Source organism: Anser brachyrhynchus (assembly GCF_964034855.1).
Source record: "Anser brachyrhynchus genome assembly, chromosome: 2".
In the NCBI taxonomy this organism is placed as follows: Eukaryota; Metazoa; Chordata; class Aves; order Anseriformes; family Anatidae; genus Anser; species Anser brachyrhynchus.
Window position 1 is genome coordinate 60,948,543 of NC_137695.1, and position 22,438 is coordinate 60,970,980.

Here is a 22,438-nt window from a genome sequence, read left to right on the forward strand (position 1 = left end):
GAGCACATCATCTTGTCATAGAAGGAGAGCAGGTTCGTCAAGCAGGACCTGCCTTTCATAAGGGCATTCTGACTGGGCCTGATCACCTGGTTGTCCTGTAGATGCCATATGATGGCAACCAAGATAATCTGTTCCATAAGCTTCCAAGGTGCTGAAGTCAGACTGACAGGCCTGTAGTTCCCCGGGTCCTCCTTCCAACCTTTTTTATAGATGGGTGTCATATTTGCCAGCCTCCTGTCAACTGGGACCTTCCTGGATAGCCAGGACTGCTGAAAAATGACGGAAAGCAGCTTGGTAAGCACTTCCACCAAGTTCTTCAGTACCCTCAGGTGGATCCCATCTGTCCCCATAGACTTGTGTACGCCTAAGTGGTGTAACAGGTTGCTAAACACTTCCTTGTGGATTATGAGGGCTTCACTCTGCTCCTCATCCCTATCTACCAGTTCAGGGGACTGGGTACTGAGAACAACTGCTCTTGCTGCTAAAGCCTGAGGCAAAGAAGGCATTAAGTACCTCAGCCTTTTCCTCATCCTTTGTCACTATGTTTCCCCCCACATCCAATGAAGGATGAAGATTTTCCTTAGTCTTCCTTTTCCTGTTTATGTATTTATAAAAACATCTTTTTATTGTCTTTAATAGCAGTAGCCAAACTGAGCTCCAGTTGGGCCTTGTGCCTCCTAGTTTTCTCCCTGCACAGCTGCACAACATCTTTATAGTCCTCCAGAGTGGCCCAGCCCTTCTTCCAAAGGTCATAAACCCTCTTTTTCTTCGTGAGCTCTAGCCACAGCTCTCTGGTCAGGCAGGCTAGTCTTCTTTCATGCCAGCTCGTCTTTCAGCACATGGGGATGGCCTGCTGCTGTGCCTTTAAGATTTTTGCCTCGAAGAGCGCCCATCTTTCCTGCACTCCTTTGCCCTTCAGGACTGCCTCCCAAGGCACTCCGCCAACCAGTCTCCTAAACAGGCCAGTCTGCCCTCCAGAAGTCCAGGATGACAGTTCTGCTAACCCCTCTCCTTACTTTTCTAAGAATCAAAAACTCTATTAATTCATCACTATGCCCAAGATGGCCTCCAACGTTCACATCACCCACAAGTCCTTCTCTGTTTGCAAGCAAAAGGTCCAGTGGGGTGCTGTCCCTAGTTGGGTCACTCACCAGCTGTGTCAGGAAGTTATCTTCCCGACACTCTGTGAACCTCCTAGGCTGTTTCCTCTCTGCTATCTTGTATTTCCAGCATAAATGTGGTAAATTGAAGTCCCCCACCAGAACAAGGGCTAGCAATTGTGAGACTTCTCCCAGCTGCTTTTAGAACATTTTGTCTGCCTCTTCATCCTGGTTGGACAGTCCATAATGGACTCCCACCATGACATCTGCCTCATTGGCCTTCCCTGATTGTTACACATAACCACTCAACACTGTCATCGCCGCTGTTCAGCTGAAACTGTCAAAATGCTCTCTAACACACAGGGCCACCCCCACCCCCACCCCACCTCCCACCTCTCAAATAAGATAACTGGCTTATAGAAAAATCTGGCCCTTACCCAAAACTTGAACTAAATTTTCTGGTCTTTTACTCTCTTTGACAAGCAAGCAATCACAATTTTTTTAAGCTTTGTGCCTCCTACTTTCAATTCTAGAAATACCAAAACATTATTACAAGGATGAAACAAAGAACCAGCAGCCTGTAGACTAAGGCCAATATTCATCTCATTTAACTTCAGGCTCTTCAGATTCTGTAGTAACACAAATCATTGACATGTTGCCCCATCTTCTGGGGTACCACTTGCTCATTACTGATCACAAAGGGATTACGTAGCAGCAAGTCCCACCATAAGTCTCACAGCAGCACCCTAAAGAGAGGTGAAAGCATGGTCTGAATTTTCAGTGCCTTCTAGCTCACACTATAGTGCCAGAATCTACTGAGCCAGACTTTCAGTTGTGCCTTACTCGAGGATGGCAGAATGACCAGCACTTGATGCATAATTCTTCAGGTGACAAAACACAAAGAAGACATTCACAGCAATGTCCTGGGACCTTCTGGGAAGATTACCTTTATGGGACAATGAGTCCTTGAAAAAACACAGGTGTGGCAGGTAGATACTTATTCAGTCATTAGTCCATTAGTCTTCATTCATGTTAATATAATGACCACACTATAGTGGTTCAACTTTTGTATGATGAAAACCCACTGAGAAAAATCTGAAGAAGTTAACTTGCTTCTTGCTGTGAGAGCCAATCTGAGCAAATGGAAGCAGACTCCTCCAGAGAGCTAAGTGGGCATATGTAGCCCAAAACACACTAGGAGAGAAGAGAGTTTCAGACAATCATAACTGCACTATCTTCTTACTACATATTCCAGTTATTAGTCATGAACAACCACGGAGATGTGAAATGGCTGATATGAACAAATGGAAGAAAATAATGCTCAATTTCCTGAGGCTGACAGCTGTTCAGAGTATGACTAGTACAGGCTAAATATCCCAAGTCCAAGAGGAGAAAAAAAAAAAAAAAAAAAAAAACCAACAATGGCAGGTAAAAGGTAGAACTAATTTTAAAAAAGCTGTCCAATACTATCTGAAAAACTTCTCATGCGCCATCCTACATGCCTACATGTTAATGGGATCTTCTGTTTGGAATGTTGATACTCTTTATTTAAGAACATTTTTTTTCACCTTCATTCAATACTTCTTTTTTTTTAAAAATATATGCACTGTCCAGGGAAAAGCAATTCCAGGTATTGAAACCACAGAAAACGAGTATGTGAAAAATCCAAAACTATTTTAACACTTTTCAAGCTACCCTCTGTAAAAACAGAATTGCCAGAGAATCATGTTTCTTCAATCCAAAATAAGGAAGATTGCATATTTTTGTTGAAGCTTTCTTCTCCGATGTCACATCTGCACCACTGCCATGTCAACCCACAGTCCTGTAATACTTCTTTTCCAAGAAATCCACAAGTTTCTCTGTGAGCACAGACCAGTACATAATAGTTTGAAAAGGGACTGCATGCTCGGCTACTGATTAAGGTGATACAAGAACTATCCATCTCCTAACTTGGGTATGTTAATAACTGTGCCTATACTATGTGTTTTATGGAGAAATAGTGTCACATTTCTTCCTGAAAAAGACACTGGTGTGATTTTCATGACATTCATCATTTTATATATAGGAGGTTGTTAGCTGGTTCATGTTTTGGCAAATTAGCTGTGCAGGTGCTTTGAAGGGGATTCAGCACACACAAATTTTGGAGTTAGGGTGTTCTTAATACACAGGAAAATCACAGAATTACATCAGTGCCCTAAACTACCAGCTAGAAGCACAGGGCTAGAATTTATAGTTGCTACTTACTTTCGTTAAAAAAAAAAAGGGGGGGGGGGGGGGGACGAAGGGGGACAACACTAAGAAGCAATCTCTATTTCCCTACACAGCACAGAAACTGTCACACGTTTTTGTATTGTCAGCCTAATACACCATTACCTTGCACACAGTGACAAACTGCTGATCATTTCCAGCTCCCACCACAATGTAGCCATCCTTGGTCTTAAAAGCCTAAAAGAAAAAAGAGAGGTGATAAGCTGTGACGGAAGTATAAAATATTAGTACAACTATTAGGTGAAAACTTTGTAAATACTTTTCAAATGCTTTACTTAAATAAACATTTCCATTCAAACTCTCTCTCTAGTTCTACAAAAGTGGCTCACAGTCATCCACAAGGAGGAAAATTCAATTTAAAAGGGGAAGTAGCCCTTTCGACTTTTATTTTTTTTTTGGAGTTGAGAAATTATCTTAGTTCATAGTTTTTTGCTGAAAATACAGCTTGAGGCAACCAGAAACTTTGCAAATGTGACCCACACTCATAGGGACTGAGGATGATTTCCCAGAATGACACTTACTTGTTATGAGTTATTTATTCAGCTTCCCTCTCAGCCTGACTGAGAGCAGACAGCTGCACTGAGTCTCACAGATACTCATTGAATATGCCAGCCGCAAGGCTACAGGGTAATCTGAGCAATGCTAGGGCAAAAAAAGAAAAAATTGCCAAATAGCAATGACAAGTTAGGCACTTGCATGGGAATGAAAGGGATGGACTGCATCTTTCCAGCTCTTCAGCTGGAAGTTAAGCTATCTCCTTAGTCAGTGGTCTCAAGACCAAGGTCCTAGAGAAAATGGAACTTTTTTCCCAGCTTTGAGGAGTATTTTTTTGTTTTGACTTCATTACAGTACCCTTACTGGCACATTTCATGTTGAAATCGTCTCCACTTAGATTTTCACAGGAATGAAGAAAATCTGTAATTGGCATCATCCTAGATTTTTACCATTGCATCAGGGCATCTTCCAAAAATGGATAATGCAAATAGATTCCCCTTTCTTCCACACCTCTCCTTTATTACTACCACAGTTGTCATTAGCACTTGGGAAATACTCTTTCGCTTTTAATTTGAATTCAGTGCACAGGTTCATGCACAAATGGGGACGAGGCCTTGTGCTAGTTTCTCACAGAGAACATAACGTATCCTGCATTATCAGAAATCAATTTTCTCATCAGTTATAATGGCCTGATCTAAAGCTGTGAATTCTTAGTATAATTTTTTTGTAAAATAACACACAAACAAAAGCTCTGGTATGGGAACATTTAATAATAAAGTCTTCTCACACCAGTGTGGCTTATTCTCCATCACGAATATGCTATTCTAGCTTGAAAACTTTTATAACATTAACCACATGGCACAGTCAAAGCTTTAAAATTGTATGTGGAAAATTATGTCCATTGAAGTGCAAGGAACTGTATATCACATTTGCAGTATCGTTTGTTTGCTCCCTCTATGCTTCATTTCTGACAAATTGTATTAGTCTGATAAAATTTATGAATTTATTTTTCAGACATTTAATTAAGCACTTGAGTCTAAGACTCTTAGCAAACAAAGATGAAATTCAGCAAACATTTAGTCTCAAGCATGCAAAAAGTAAAAAGTCTCATTTGGCCCCAATACAATAAAAGTCTAGAAGCATGCGTAATATATAGGTACTGCATACTCACACTGATGAAAGCAATGAGCACAGAAACAGTTGGGAAAAAGAATACAGAAAAGTATGTAAATATATAAACATTTTTTAGATAGATCTGTTCATGCAGATTTTTGTCTAAAACGGTCAAGAAAGTTGTGAAAATTGTTATAAATATACATGTTATAAAGTCTAGCAATATTTAAGAAACTTTTTTTTTCAGAATAAATGGCTTTTAGTAGGAATAGTTATGAACTAAAGCTGTCAGTATAATCTTATTACCTTTACTTACAGGCAAGATCTGTTTCCTGAACCCCCCTGCCCAAATCCTGATGTCTTCGCTGATGCTCTGAACTTTAAAAGCAGCCACACACATTTCACACAAATTATGGGGCAAATACTACACATATCTGTGTGTGTATCTAACACAATATAGTTTTTATTGGTACGACCACCTACTACTTCCAGTAAACACAAATTACAAATTCTTTTACACAGCCTTTTAAACTTGTAGTCTGAATGTCTGTTACAGACTGCAAACACCACAGTGCATGTCATGTGCACTTATATACAGATTCCCTTCCTCCACACTTCAAAATCTATCTAAACTGGCAATATGGTCAAATCTTAAACAGTTCACTATTTATCAGCAACTTCTTTTGAGACTCGCATCTCTGTAAGAAGAGCGCGGTCACACAATAGCCACATACTACTCTGAGACATACATCTGCACCCGTGGGCTGCCCACGCAGCAGCAGAAGTCACTCAAAATTTAAGGGCCTGGTTATTAGCATTTGGGCTTCAGTGGCTTTGTGGAATGTGTGGGAAAAATGATTATTCTTAATTACATTGTACATCTAAAAAGCTAAAACAACAATCATTTCATCCTTACACAACAAAAATGGTATCATCATAAATGCAGCAGTGTCTTTTTCCATGGAGATTAACTCAAATGTCTTCAGCTGCTATTTTAAGCTTCCCATTACAAAACAGCTGATTATTTGCCAATCATTGCTGCTGATAAAGCAAAAACTTCCAACTGTTATTAGCACAATACTGATGCCAAAATTTAAGGGTGATAACAATGGTTTTATTCATCACCCATAAATGTACGCACACTACAGGTTACCACAGGTTACTGACTGGTCACAGACAGCTTCACAATCTTATTATACAAAGGAGAGTTAGGGCAAAGTGCAGACAGACTTTAATGAGATTTTGTTTTGATAAACTGCTGTCCATCACATCGAATCACTTCACATTAGTGCAATAAAAGGCACTACACACACAAGGCAAAAGTCTTTTTTCCCTTCCCCTTTTTCTGAAGAATGAAGTCTTCTGGTAAGTTCCATGAGAGCATGACTACTACCCACTACTGGTCTTCCAGGCTGGTAATGACGAGGTAACAACAAGAAGTCCGAGAGTGATCAAAAGAGACTTCAGGGCTTTGGGGTGACTACTTAAAGGATCAGGGACACAGGTTGTGTTTGCCTCTGTCCTTCCGATAGGGGGGATCGATGCTGACAAACAGACTTATCACATTAACACGTGGCTTCAGGACTGGTGCAACCGGCAGAATTTCGGGTTTTTCGATCACGGGAAGGTCTACGCGACACCAGGCCTGCTGGCACCAGATGGGATGCACCTCTCTCAGAGATGGGTGAGGATTTTTGCTCAGGAGTTGGCAGGGCTGATAGATAGGGCTTTAAACTAGAGTTGAAGGGGGAAAGGGATAAAACCAGGCACGCTGGTGATGAGCTAAGGGATGGTGTGCTAGAATCAGAGGGACTGTGTGCTAGGGAGGCCCTTTGGTCAGCTACACAAGGTGCTGCGTGTAGGGAGGCGCATTTGAAGTCCTTGTACACAAACACACGCAGTATGAGGAATAAAATGGATGAGCTAGAAGTTTTGGCCCAGTCCTGCAACTACGACATCATCGGCATAAGCAAAACCTGGTGGGATGAATCCTGTGGCTGGTGTGTTGCAATAGATGGTTACAGGCTCTGCAAGAGGGACAGGCAGGGTGGGCGAGGTGGCAGGGTGACGATGTACGTGAAGCATGGGCTGGACTGTGTGGAACTTCAAGATGGCTATGGCAAAGTTGAGAGCCTCTGGGTAAGGATTAAGGGACGAACAAATAAAGGGGATGTCGTTGTGGGAGTCTATTACAGACCACCTGGCCAGGATGACAACGCCGATGAATTATTCTTTGCAGAACTAAGAGATGCCTCGAGATCAACTCCCCTTGTCCTAATGGGGGATTTCAATTTGCCAGACATCAACTGGGATCACCACACGGCTGACACGAGCAAGTCCAGGAGGTTCATAAAGCACCTAGATGATAACTTCTTGGTGCAGGTGCTAAGACAGCCAACTAGGAAAGGCGCCCTCCTAGATCTGTTGCTGGAGAACAGAGAGGGTCTTGTGGGAGATGTGGCAATTGGTGGCCGTCTCAATCACAGTGACCATGAAGAGATGAGTTTAGAATTTATGGTGACAGAAGGAAAACTGTCACCAAAACTTCAGCCCTGGATATGGGGAAAGCAGACTTCAGGCTGCTCAGGGAACTAGTCAGCAAGGTCCCCTGGGAAACTGCTTTTGAAGGCATTGGCGTCCATCAGTGCTGGTCAATCTTTAAGCACTGCCTCCTAAAAGCACAAGATCAGGTGATTCCAAAATATCAGAAGTCAGGCAAGGGGGGCAGAAGGCCAGCCTGGCTGACCAGGGATCTTCTGCTGGAGCTTAGGCGAAAAAAGGAAGTGTACGGCTGCTGGAAGGAGGGTCAGGCGACGAGGAAGGAATACAGGGATGCTGTTCGCATATGTAGGGAGAAAATTCGTGTGGCCAAAGCCCAACTAGAGTTGAAGCTGGCCATGTCTGTGGGAGACAATAAAAAAGGTTTTTTTAGATATGTGAACAGAAAAAGGAGAACCAAAGAAAACATAGGTCTGCTACTAGATGGGGAGGGTCTCCTCACAGACAATGACATAGGCGAAGCAGAGACGTTTAACACCTTCTTCGCCTCTGTCTTCAACACTGATGATGGGCTCCAGGACCCAAGGTACCCTCAGCTGGAGGACCATGACGGTGGGAATGACAAACTCCCAACCAACCCTGAACGTGTGCGGGATTTGCTGCTCCACCTGGATCCATACAAGTCCATGGGTCCGGATGGGATTCATCCCAGGGTGCTTAAAGAGCTGGCTGATGTCATCACGGGACCTCTCTCAATTATTTTTCAATGATCTTGGGAATCTGGAGAGGTCCCATTGGACTGGAAGCTGGCAAATGTTGTGCCAATTTTCAAGAAGGGTAAGAAAGAAGACCCTAGCAATTACAGGCCTGTCAGTCTCATGTCAGTGCCTGGTAAAATTATGGAGAGGATGATCCTTGAAGTTATTGAAGCGCACCTGGGGGACAACGCAGTCATTGGTCCCAGCCAACATGGGTTCATGAGGGGTAGGTCCTGCCTAAAAAATTTGATTTCTTTTTATGATAAGATCACCCATCTAGTCGATCAAGGGAAACCAGCTGATGTGATCTTTTTGGACTTCAGCAAGGCTTTTGACACGGTTTGCCATAGGGTCCTACTGGACAAGATGTCCAGCATACAACTTAACAAAAACATCATGCGATGGGGCAGGGCTCAAAGGGTTGTGGTAAATGGGGCCACATCTGGCTGGCGGATGGTCACTAGTGGGGTCCCTCAAGGCTCCATTTTAGGGCCAGTCCTCTTCAATGTTTTTATAAATGATTTGGATGTAGGACTAGAAGGTGTTTTGAGCAAATTTGCCAACGACACCAAACTTGGAGGAGTTGTGGACTCGGATGAGGGTGGAAAGGCCTTGCAGAGAGATCTGGACAGATTGGAGAGCTGGGCAATCACCAACCACATAAGGTTTAACAAAAGCAAGTGCCGGGTCCTGCACCTGGGACGGGGCAACCCTGGCTATACGTACAGACTGGGCCACGAGATGCTGGAGAGCAGCCCTGCAGAGAGGGATCTGGGGGTTGTGGTTGACAGCAAGGTGAATATGAGCCAGCAGTGTGCCCTGGCAGCCAGGAGGGCCAACCGTATCCTGGGATGCATCAAGCACGGCATTGCTAGTCGGTCGAAGGAAGTGATTGTCCCGCTCTACTCTGCGCTGGTGCGGCCTCACCTCGAGTACTGTGTGCAGTTCTGGGCACCACAGTACAAAAAGGACATTAAACTGCTGGAGAGTGTCCAGAGGAGGGCAACGAAGACGGCGAAGGGCCTAGAGGGAAAAACATATGAGGAGCGGCTGAGGTCACTCGGCCTGTTCAGCCTGGAGAAGAGGAAGCTGAGGGGGGACTTCATTGCAGTCTACAACTTCCTCGCGAGGGGGAGTGGAGAGGCAGCTGACCTATTCTCGTTATCACCAGTGACAGGACCCGTGGGAATGGTGTCAAGCTGAGGCAGGGGAGGTTCAGGCTGGATATCAGGAAGAGGTTCTTCACCGAGAGGGTGGTCGCACACTGGAACAGGCTCCCCAGTGAAGTAGTCACTGCACCAAGCCTGTCTGAATTTAAGAAGAGATTGGACAGTGCACTTAGTCACATGTTCTAAACTTTTGGGCAGACCTGTGAGGTGCCAGGAGTTGGACTTGATGATCCTTATGGGTCCCTTCCAACTTGGGATATTCTATGATTCTATGATTCTATGATCATGATTTAAAATGTGATGCCCAGGTGGTATCCTGAGCACTAGGACGTACACTCAGGTGAAGGCAGGAACCAAAAACTAAATCAAAGAATTAGTTCACATCTTACTTGTGGAAAAGGCAGAGGAACACTGTGTAACTCCCAAAGGAGTAGCTTTTCAGTATGGTCTGAGAAGCCTTGAACACGTCCAGGGATGGGGCATTCACAACTTCGCTGGGCAACCCGCTCCGGTACCTCACCACCCTCCGAGTGAAGAATTTCTTCCTAATGTCTGATCTAAATCTACTCTCTTTTAGTTTAAAACCATTACCCCTTAGCCTATCACTATCCTCTCAAAATTTCCCAGTTTTGATGGTTTCAATGAAAGACTGTCAATCTCCTGTGTTTATTGCCCACTTTATGAATTTTAAGCCTATAAATGCTATGGCAATCATCAATCACATAAATATCTTTGCATATATTTCAATTTGCACATTGATTCCACAAACAAAACTTTAAAATATAAGGGAACAATTAAAAGATATGCCAATTACAAGAAAATGATCACAATCCAGGTCAGTCTGCAGTATTTGAATCACATCCATACAAATCACAGAAATCAAAGCAATCAGAACATCTGCTGTTGTGTATGATGACTCTTTACTCCTCTCTATCATGTATTTATACACATTCATAGGATCTTCCATAGCCTCCTCTGGGATAAACAGTCCCAGCTCTCTCAGTCTTTCCTCATATGAGAGATGCTCCAAATCCTTAATCATTTTCATGGCCCTTTGCTTGACTTGCTCTAGTACGCACATGTTCTTGTCCTGCAAACCTCAGAAGTGGACCCAGTTGTGGACCCATAACTGGATCCATTGGTGATGCATCCTCACTGCACACCTGAGCAGAGGGGAAGGACCACCTCCCTTTGACCTGCTGGCAATGCTCCTTCTAATGCAACTCCAGATTGTGTTGGCCTCATTTATCACAAGGGCACTCTGCTGGCTCACATTCCAGTTTTTGTATACCAGGATTTCCAGGTCTTTTTCTACGAAGTCATTTTCCAGCCAATTGTGTCCAGTCTGTACTGATACATGGAGTTATTCCCTACCATGTGCAGAACTGCATTTCCCTTAGTTGAATTTCACTACGTTCCTGTTGGCCTATTTCTCCAGCCTGTCAAAGTCCCTCTGGATGGCAGCACAACCTTAGAGTGTGTCAAACACTCCTCCCAGTTTTATTTATTTTGCAAATTTGCTGAGGTTACACTCTGCTCACCCACCCTGGTCACTAATGACCATGTTAAACAGTACTGGCCCAATGATTCCCTGTACACCACTAGTATTGGCCTCCAGATGGGCTTCACACCATTGATCACAACCTTTTGAGTCCAACTGGTCAACAAACATTCATCGCATGTCAAAAATCTAAAGCTAAAGCAGCACTGATGAGGGAGAGCACACTGAGAGCACTTAGTGGTCTAACCTCAAAAGCCATTGGCAGATCAAATACTGCAAACACCGAAATATAGCATTTCATTGCCATGAGTAGGCAACCACACAGTGCCACAAGGACTGCCAAGCTCAAATGCAAAGGATGCAGGTGACATCCAGGCAGAAACTAGATGTCAATTCTTCATAGACTCTTCTCAGGAAGAAAAAAAAATGGAGGCCAAACAATACTTGGAGAGAACAATAGAAAAAATGGGTTTTTGAAACTCCATATTTAGGACAGATTAGTAGCTTTAATTATCTGAATAAGTGACTGCTTATTTTCACGAGTAGATACCCTCTTGGCTCCTTTACTGAAAATAGCAGAGTTGATAGTCCAAATATTTGAAAGCTTACAGGTTTTCCCCTAGGAGGAAGATTTGCACTACAAGAGGTATATTGAAAAGGGGTCTAATTGCTTGTTTTTATGAGTTTTCTTGTCTGATGTTCCTATGTGAAGAGCAGTTGGGATCCATAAAGATACTTTTTAACCCTTTTCACTGGGAATAGCTGATGTTAGATACCCTCAGATTTGTAGCATCTTGTAACATAGCACTGTCTTTTGATTCAAAAAGTTGAACAGCAGCATCTAAAAGCTTCCAAGATCAGACAACCTGAGGGTTTGCAGAGAGTCTCTATTCATTGGTGAGTTCTGGAGCAGGGTAGTAACTTTCAAATGCCTTCTAACGGATGTTGGTTTTACAGAGCAGGTGTTTAATTGTTTCAGCTGGCATCATGTAGCAGCTTGCTTAAGATTTTGGAAAGATGGCATCCTTTTATAAAGACTAGATAGAGTATTTCTGTAAGGTACACGTCTGTCAGCACAGCAGGGAGCTCTCATAGACGGCATTGTGAACAATCCTCTGAGCTTCTTCCCAAGGCTGGCATCAGAGAAAGCAGCTTTGGCTGAAGGCGGAATGATTCTTTGGGACTGGCTGGTGACACTGCAGAACAAATACACCTACTCAAGAAATCTATGAACACAAAACCAGAAAAAGTGAAAACAATATTTTCAAAAAAAGCTTTGAGACTTGTTACCGACACTTTAAAAGAGATTTTCATATTCCACTCCTTCCTCTCCCCTCCACTTTCCTATTTGCAGAAGTCTCTGTGCATGTACAGAATCAATGCATAGATATTCAGTAAAATATTTTGTGACCATGCAAAGGTCTGCACATATGTGCTGTAGTTCCCTGCTGTTAATGAGTGTGCTCACAGACAAAAGCTGGTCTCTTGCAGGCTGGGAACCACAGAAAAGTTACAATGTTACTTTTAATTTATTGCATAATTTTTCTTCAATTGCACTTTGAAGTTTCCAGTCAGATACTCAATTCAACATAGAGGTCATTTAAGGACCAATATTCTCTAGTCTTAAAGCAGATTAAAGGCTGTAATTAAGAAGGTGACGTATTCAGGATTTGACTGACCGGTACACAGGTTTTTTTCTCCTGCCAATCAAACATATCTAAAGCATATATTGATTTTTTTGTCTCTCTCCAACCTTATCAACCTCTGGTTCCCAAATACATTAAAGAGCAGGAGATCCTCAGCTTTGCTTTGGATCCAGAATTGTTACTTTCCTTCCAGATGGGATAAACTTGGCACATCATTTCTCTACCTTTTCACACCGTCTTGAAAAAAAAAACATCATCTGTGCCACAGTATCATAGTATCTGTATGTTTTTTTCTTTCAAGGGAAGGTCACAGTTCTTTCATAAAAAACTAATATTTAATTACACTCTAACAAACGGGAACAAGACCAAGAAGTTTGGTCAGTGGTAGTTCTGAGCAAGATATATAAATCATAAGGACCACACACTTTGAAACTATTTGCCTACTTTGCACTCTCTTCTAGTGAAAGCAAACAGTAAAAATAAAAAATGTAAATTTCATGGACTGGAGTAATGTATGCTGAATGCTCTCACTGAGCAAATTGAAGAAGGGCATTCCACAAAAACACTTCTTTGCTCTGGTTTTCTCGACCTGCACTACTTGTCTCTCTTCACTGTTATGTCATAGGATGTACTAACCTGCAACTTCATAGCCATCACAGTCTACCAGACAGATCACTATCAATTACATCTGCAACAATCCATTTGTAGAGAGTGATGTTTGACTGGATGCCATGAGCTGGGAAAGGTGTTTGTGGTAAGACTGGGAATGATTACATGTATGTATCCACAATGTGTATCCACACGTGTGGATACACGTGTATCCACAGTGAGGCAGAACACCAGCACAGATGTTAAAGAAAGCCCACTACACTCTATCATCCGGGGATATCATTCACCTCCATTGGACACCTTTTCTGGTCAACCTTTAAGTTCCATGTATGTCTGAGGGTGGGAAAAATGACATGGAAAGCCAAGCACCTCACTTTGCCCAGCTGATCCAGGAGCAAAGCAGATAGCCATCAAATTCAGTCTGCATGCTCCTTGCTGAAAGGAGCAGCAAAGTTAACCCAAAATCACAGCATCGAGCAGGGATATCTACATTTGGCTTTATAATGTATTATTCTCAACACTCAGGAAGTAGGACAGCCTAGTTCTGCTCTCCAGACTATGTCACACTTTTATCCAGTTGTTGCCTATGTGAGAAGTATAAACCACTGGGAACAGAGACTGCGACCAAGACCTCCCCAATCCTTTGCTCAGTGTCCTAACCACTATATTGGAGGCAGGACTCCTCTCTCACTTACTCTTCTTCCAGTCATATGACATCTGCATTGTTGACATTCATATGAAATAGACGTAATGCATAAATTTGTAATCTAAAAGTATCAGTTGGGCACACTACTTACCCAAAATACTTTAAATACTTTTATAGCTGTTACTTTATATTCAATAGAACAATGAATGTTAACTTTGGATTGGTTTCTTGGTTTTAGAGATAAAAGACTTTTGTCTCAAAAAAATAAAATTAAATTAAAAAAAAAGACAATGTGGCAACCCACCAAGCCTACTACAGCACAAGGAGGAAAAGAATATACTCCACAAGGAAATACACCAATTTTCTTTGCTTTCTAATTTAAATGAAATATACATCTAGTCTCACCACCCAAAAAGCCATTTAAAAACTCCTGGAAGAGCGGTACACAGCTTTAAAGTGGGCAACTTGTCACTTTCACAAATTTCAAAAATATGAAATACCAAAGCTATACCTCAATTAAAAATAACTTCTCTAGTATTGTAAACTGGCATTAAAACTGTTCCTTGCTGTTGAAAAACAAAATATCACACACAGAATCACATTCTCCATTGCCACATTAGTTTTCCATTAGTTTTTCAACAATGAAATCACACACATACACACACACACAAAATAAATAAACTTTAATCACAGTATCACACTGGAGCCAGTGTAATTAATCTTGTGTCAGCATTTCCATTTAAGCCACTATTTTCAAGAGGTTTATAGCACAGCCATAAAAATTCAGTTAGGTTGAAATTAAGCAAACAAGGTCTTATACAGCAAGCAACATTTAAGTATATATACAGACAGCAGCCAGTTACTACTTATATGGGAATTAAAATAGACGCTTACTGATTTTAAAGGGCACTGCAGAGCTGTTTTTTATATAATATTTTTCTCAGCATTTACAATAATCTCTCAAAAGTCTGAATCCAAGTGTTTCCTTACCCTTTCCCTTCTCTCACAATACCTCACACAATTTCGTTCAATTTTAGGATTGCAAGCATTTTTGTTTTTTTTCACTCAAAGTAAAGAATGCAATGAAAACACTTATTTTGAAAAAAAAAATTAATTACATTTAAAAAGTAAAAATAAAAAAGAGCACATATGACCAAAGTCTGATCCTGATATGGGCCTCTGGGCATTACTGAACTAGAAATAATAAATAGTTCTTATACCTTCCAAAAATCATAAGATATAGCTGTGTGGAAAATCTGAGTAGCTAAATATGAGTTTTTAAGAGTGCTATTTAGAATCTAATTCTAAACAAGATCCTAATTCTGCTTTCAGTAGAAACCATCAGAGCAGGATTTGTCTCGTTATTTTTGTCCCTTTTCCCTCCCTGCTCTTTGGCTTTAAGTGATATCGTGGTACTTTTTCCAAAGGTCAGCTTTGTAATACTGACTACCTTTGTGGTAACTCACATTGAGCCCATCAGCCTGGCATTTCAAGCAGCAAACAGATGACGCAGTGCAAGCAAACTAAAACTCACAGGCTGGGCAGCCAACGCTATTAACTTAAAGGTCCTAATAACCTCCTGTCCTGCTGCAAAGAAGGCTCTTTAAAAAGCTGAGCTGAATACTTTGTGAGCTCCTCTGTCAACAGGCCAGCAGAGAGGAGCAAGGGATCGAATTATCACTGATGCTGATGAGAATCAGCAGAGACACCAGCAAGGGCATAACAATTACAGCAGTGCAAAACTGGCTAGGCTTCACAATTTGGCAACTGCACAACTTAAAATAAAGTGAACTCATAAATGAAATCTGCCATTTAGCTGCAGAACGGGATGAACAAAGGCAGGAGAAACTCTCCTCCATTTCAGCAACCTGCCTTTGACCTATTTTGGAGATTTTTTTTCAATTAATCTCTCAAACCGTATGTTATCTTACAAACTACTCAGTAGACACAGTATGGTGAACTAAGAATGGATTTCACATACTTCAGCCTTGACTCTTCAGTTTCCTTGATTTGTGGTTTTAAATCAGACTCCTTAAGGTTTATTGCACATAGTTTATTTTGGTTTGAAATGCTACTTAATCTCTAATCAAGGATTTAGAAATTGAAATGGTCAAACATCCAGGATGCTCACTGTTCGAAGCCCTCAATTCATGACAGAAAAGCATTACCAGACCTTACAAATAATAGTAGTGAGATGAACTTTGAAAAGAAGAAACTTAATAATGATGAGTGGAACATTTATATGTTTAAAAGAGTCAGAAGCTCCTTTCCTCTTCATCTCCCTATACATTTCTGATAGCCTTCCTTCAAAACATAAAATTCAGACTTTTGTTTTTTCTCTAATATTCTTTTTTTATTGTTCCCTAGGAGTCTGAAAAATATTGAAATCTAAAATCACATTACTACAATTCCAATCTTTATCTACCTCAAATTTAGCATTACTTCAATTATTAAAGTTTGAAAATCACTACAATTAGAAATTAAAATATTACACTTTTGCCAACTTAAAACTGTACCTGCAATATTTAACGGGTTTATATCTAAATATTTAAATATGTAACTAGCATTTTTTTTACTTATTTATTCTAGCAACTAATCAGTCAAATTTTCTACTAATAAATAGCTATGGAAATCTGTATGGTAGTAACTATTTTTTTTTTTAACAAGGATCTTTACATTTATGGCTCATAGAGTGCTTTTGCATAATGAACATAACTATCCTTTACAAAAAAAATGTTCTGGAGAGTCAACATGGTGTAACTGTGCTTTCTGTCATCACAGTCTAAAATCTACATAAGTTTTTTATTGACATGGTCCCATCTCCTTGCAACCCCCACCCCAAAGACTGACTGACACAACAATGCCTGTAAAACTGTGGAGAAGGTAAAGGAGATGGAGGGAGGAAATGGAGAAAGTCCCAGCTTTCAAAAAATATTTTCCTTTTTCCCCTTGCAAGCTCAAAGGGACAAAAAAAAAAAAAAAAACTATGTTAGTTTTCAATCACAGGTACTTCATACAGTTCTTTAACAAATAAGCTTGATTCTTATTAATTGCTAGGTTTATTTCAAAGCTTTCATCTTGCCTTAAGCTATCATAAATTCTGTGGGCCTCCAGACAGCCTCTAATTCTCTGAGATGTCATAACACCAAAACAGTGTGAACACCCATACAACAATTCTGATCTCATCATATTAAAAAGGGTTGGGTTTATCTAGAATCCTGAATCTGAAGATCACCCAGTGTCAGAGACTTTGTATTTGTTGGTATAACCAGCCAATTCAGATCCCCTGCCAACCTAAATGCTTGCCTTTGACTTTTGTAAAGAAATACCCAACCACAGTTGCAACTAAAAAGGTTAAGAACCATGACTATAATTGTCTCTGCCAAACACCATGATATCAGGGAGACCAATTATGTAAAATTACTGCATTTTTGCCACAGGTAATTGCCATAAATTGTTACCCAACACTGTTCCAGCATCATTATACCTCCATCATGAATGCATACTGCTCCCACTACAGACAGTCTTTCGTAAAAAACATGTATTGCTTTACATACTTTTCATAATAAATAATTTACAGAAGCTAAAACAAAGCAAGGACACACAGAGGGGTGATTAAATTCAATGTCAGTCACACGTAGTCAAATAAGTTTAATGCTACCTAGCTGTTGCTAAACATATACCATAGTGCAGCCATGGTATATGCAGTCTACTTGCTAACCAAAAAGGTTTCCAGTAAGAGCAAGCATCTTGTAAATAGTGAATGAACTTTGTCAGAGCAGTGATCCCAGCTATGGTGGGGTCTGGCCTGGCTATGGCAGAGGGATGATGCCAGCAAGTGTGGAGGAATAGCCTGGCACCTAGCCTTCCTCGGGCTCTCTTCCCTCTTTATTCAGCTGGGGAAGTCAGAGGACTGGTCTCCTAACAATCTAGATAGCCTTCTGGTGACGCTATGGTTGGCATCAAATGTGCAGCAGCAGCAAGCCCCACACACAAACTCACCATCATGCTGGGATGGACCAAAATGGGCTGCTGGCAGCAGCGTGGCCTCTTCTTGCACCCCGATGACAGCCTGAAGTGCTCCCTGCCCTCTCTTCTTTGGAGTTTGCTATGAAAGGACCTTTCACAGAAACAAGGATCTTGTTGCTTGGTTATTCAGAGTCAATTATCTGAATTCTCACTCAGGGAACAGAAGAAGGAGCAAACAGGGAGAAGAGGTGCATGGATCCTCTCTCCCTCCCCTCTACCAGGGCACTAATGGAACTGTTAGGATCCTTTGCAGCACCTTTTATAACACTACCAGAAAGTAATACATGGAGAGGAGTAACAACACTCATTGCAATGGCCATATTAATTAAGACAACCAGAGATGGTTTTCAGTAACAGTGGGATATTGGTACATTTAATTTCTTTCCAATATACACTTACTTTCATATGTACAAAGCTTGGACACTTCAGTAGACACTGACAAAGCTGTGCTTAGAAATGAGAAAGATCGCTAGAGAAAATTACGCAGGTATGCATACCAATTTTCACATCAAGTTAGATACTGAAGCATAAGACTTTTTAGACAAAGACTATTATTTTTCCAGATGCTTGATTTGTGTTTTTTCTTCTTTTCAAAATACACACAAGTTAAAACAGAATGCATCAAGTAACCAAGCAAAGCAACTTTAAGCGGCTATAAAATCTGACCTCAGATTCACCACAGGTAGAATTCAACAATGGATGCCATAGAGAATGCAAAGTCAACTGAAATGAGTAAGCCACATAGTTACTCACCAGACTAGAGATTCCAAATGAAAATCAAGTTCCCTCAGAATGAGATTTGTGTTCTCTTCACATACAAAGAAAACCTGCTATGAAACAGGAAGATAGCCTTTCCCTCCCCACTAAAAAAGCCCACTCGAAATCTTTTTGATCTTAAAACCTAATGGAACAGGAAGACTTACAGGAAGACTGTGGTGGCATATAATTGCCTGCCCCAGGTTGGGCAGTCCAAGATTTCAACTAGAGAATTTGTTTACCTCTGTAAGAGAAGTACAGACGTTGGCTCAGGCTAACTGGCTTCGCATTCACCCAGTTTTTGAATGGACTGCAGAGCATGAACTGAGCCCATCTTCCTAAATTGCTGAAAGTGCAATGATACTAGTAAAATGCAATACACGTTGAATACACTGCTAATAGTACCCTTGCTGGTACCTAAGGCTATTTCAATAATACCTGCTTGGACAGCAGGATACCTCCATTTGTAGAGCAGCAGTCATCCTGTACTTGGATGCTTTTGAAAGCATGCTGCCAGTCTGCTGCTTGCATCAGGAATCACAAACTCAGACAGCCAGGAGAAAGAAGTTGAGAAAATCAAGACTTCAACTGATTGCCATTGTATGCACATTGTTAAAGTGCCACCTAGAAATACAGTTTGCAAAAAGGCTGACAGCTTCAGGAGACACGGACATATTTTCCCTCTCTCTTCTCATATCAGTTAGCAGAACATACGCTTAAAGATCAGAAAGCCCTTATGATGCAAACGTGTTAAAACAAGGCTCATGTATGAGGTGGGAAAGGCACAGACGTGAGCAGAAGAGAAAGCAAAACAATTTATTTTTACATACCTGGGATGATGTTTGCTCCCATTCAGACAACAACAGAGAAAGTGAATAGTTAAAGCAAGGGGACTTAAACATTTTTCTGGACAATTATTATATCCAAAATGCCTCTTCACATAAGAAAGGGAAGGTAGAAAAGCACAGGAGTTTTGTGAAGCCTAACAACTGAAGCCGCCATTCATCCTGCTAGCTGCTCCACGGCTGCACATCCCAACCAAGTATTCACATACAGATATCTGAGACAGGGGTTTGGCAGAAGAGTATCTTGTGGAAGTTACTCAACCTCATTAAATCCACAGACATGACCAAGTACCTGATTCAAAAAGTTTGTACTCACTCTAAACCTGACAAATGATTTAACAGTTAGACCAGCATACTTAAAATGCAAAGTAGAGAATTTAGCTGGTGGGGAAAAAATAAAATAAATAAAATAAAATAAAATAAAATAAAATAAAATAAAATAAAATAAAATAAAATAAAATAAAATAAAATAAAATAAAATAAAATAAAATAAAATAAAATAAAATAAAATAAAATAAAATAAAATAAAATAAAATAAAATAAAATAAAATAAAATAAAATAAAAAATTTGGTGGTTTAGAAGAAACTAACTAGGACAACCTAGTCTAAAGAAATGTTTTACATCCTGAAGAACCATAATGAGACTGGTTTTGAAAATTACTATTGTGTTTTGAAGTATCCAACAACCTTCCTCCTCCTAAGGCCAGTAGCAGTAGCTGAATTAGCAGGAATAATGATTTGAGGGAGTCATTATTTTAACTATTAGCATTTAGGGAAACATTTTAACCCACCAAATGGGCTTGACTTAAACAAAAATTAGTCACTGAGTGGAGCACATCAGTAGCTATCTAAAAATACAAGATTTTCTCATTCCATGTTGTGACCAACACAAAAACATTTAACTATAATTCTTACTACAATATATCTATGCTAATGCTATACAATTCTTGATTTTTCCCAAGCAAAAATACAGTGCCTTGCTCTCTGCAGAGAAATGATCTTCCCACAGATGAATACAGATTTTAGCAAAATGAGGTAGGGAACTAAAGCTTTTAAAATGCATTATAAGGTATGAGCTGCAAATTGAGGAGTTGAAGAACAAAGATTGCCCTTGTTGGAAAGAATTTGAATGTAATTGCCTTTATTGTCTCTAGTAACACAGGGGTGGCAAGCACCAAACAGGAACACAGGAAAAAGTATATCACCACTGCAGAGTTAAACCTGGCTCTAATCACATATAAACTTGGATAAAAGGTTTTGATGAGTGTTTAGGAGATTGGTTTGCTTTCTTGGCCCAGCTGGCGTTTAGGCTCAAATAAACACAAACTCTAACACTTCTTATTTCTTAGTATGATCATAACCATGAACAGCTTGTAGCCAGATCACAGACACTAATCTACTCCTACTGAAATTCCTTTCTCCTCCCCCTCAGATATGTCAAAGTTCACACAAGTTTCTAAAGCAAGCAGAAATATAGAGACTTTACTATCCAGAAACTTTGCTGGCCATGCCATTTTGCCTCAGTTGGACAAATCATATCACGGATACCTAATTATATGCTACTTAGAACACAAAGAAATTTTCTGATGCTAGGTTTCCTCACATTTTACTGCAATTGAGAGCTGTAGCAGTAAAGGAGTGCAGCAAGCTTACATATTAGTAAGTACCCCCTTCATCTGTAAGTCCTAGTTATGCACATATACAGTAAGATCTTTATAAAGAATGTCTTCCTTCTTGGAGAAGAAGCCATGCCAGATGTGCCAGAAGATGCACGGGGATTCTACAGCTATTCAACCTGCTTCAGCTGTCTCCACATCTCCCCATCTACACAAGAGACCTGGGCAAAGCATGCTGCTCGCTTCTTAGGGCAACAAACTACTCTTGAAATGCTTTCATACTGCATTTGATGCCCAGAATTTCCTGGTCTTCCCAAAATGAGAATTGCAGTAATGCCAACACCTGGAAAAGATCATCATCTAGAGTTGGATTCATGCCTTGCTACTGGCTGGAACAAAAGCCATGGAAGTTCTTTAGATAGTGAAGTCAAAAGCATTTTTCTAAAGTGGTCTGAGGAGTTTTCCCACAATACACTGCAGAAAAATCCTACAGTGATGTAATTTAGTGAAGTACCTCTAGAGCTGTCTGTGCTTAATCCAATGCTGGAGTAGACAGTGCTTCAGTCTGACTTGCATATGGATTTACAAGATGAGTTCTCATACTTGGTCTTTTCTAAAGATTCCTAAACATAGGTGCTCTACAGTGAAAACAGTTTATACAGAAAACTTTGCACCTGCCCTCTCCCTCCCACCTCATTCCCCAAAAGGAACAAATAGAGCAGCTGAAAAAGGGTGCTGTCACAAGTAGGTCTGTCACGACAGCACAGAAGAGAATGCTCTAATATGAATGGAATAAATTGCATCAGAAAATCAGAGGGAAATCCCTAGTCTTGGAACTTGCAATCTCATGGTCAGACAGAGCAAATGAAAGGTCACATATGTCTGTGAGGGAGTATTTGAGGAATCCAAGGATGGGCACTGAGATGGGAAAGGCAGTGGTTTCCTTTTCTACAAAACAATCCCAATCAATACTTCACTACAGAGATCACAGAAAAACTATAATAGAGGAGGAGCTGCCAAATCCCCAGCCGTGCAACTCCTACATTCAGCAATTCTCTAGAGCAATATCATGTTTGAACTTTATTGTGGGTCTACCACAGCATTACCATTCTACATCTCTCTTCTCCATGCCAATCAACATAGTACTATCACTCATATTCACAAAACAGTTTTATTTCTCTCTCTGGCTCCAGACTTTTCTTTTTTCATGTGTAAAACTTCTTCAGTGATATTCTCACTTATACTGAAAAGTAAAAGATTTATCACTGAACACTTCAGTTCTCTCTTTTCTCATGGGATGTAATTTTTCAGGCTGGGGGTCAAGGACCTTTCTGTTTCACTGCAACACCCAAGAGACTAGTTTATCTGGAATGTGCATTTCCTGTACC

At 40.6% G+C, this 22,438-nt stretch overlaps 1 protein-coding gene across 21 annotated transcripts in view; it reads right to left on the reverse strand.

The window, feature by feature from the left end:
* Positions 1–22,438, reverse strand: part of SUGCT (succinyl-CoA:glutarate-CoA transferase) — a 338,160-nt gene that overhangs the window by 206,707 nt on the left and 109,015 nt on the right. For 20 of the 21 annotated variants that reach the window (XR_013946616.1, XR_013946617.1, XR_013946618.1 and 17 more), the window contains one exon: positions 3,474–3,545. The exons of the other annotated variant lie outside the window; for it this stretch is intronic. Coding sequence is in view for 16 of the 20 variants with exons in the window: in XM_080580284.1 (XP_080436410.1) it covers positions 3,474–3,545 (72 nt within the window). In the remaining 4 variants the exon portion in view is untranslated. The remainder of the gene's footprint in view (positions 1–3,473; positions 3,546–22,438) is intronic. 21 annotated transcript variants of the gene reach the window in all.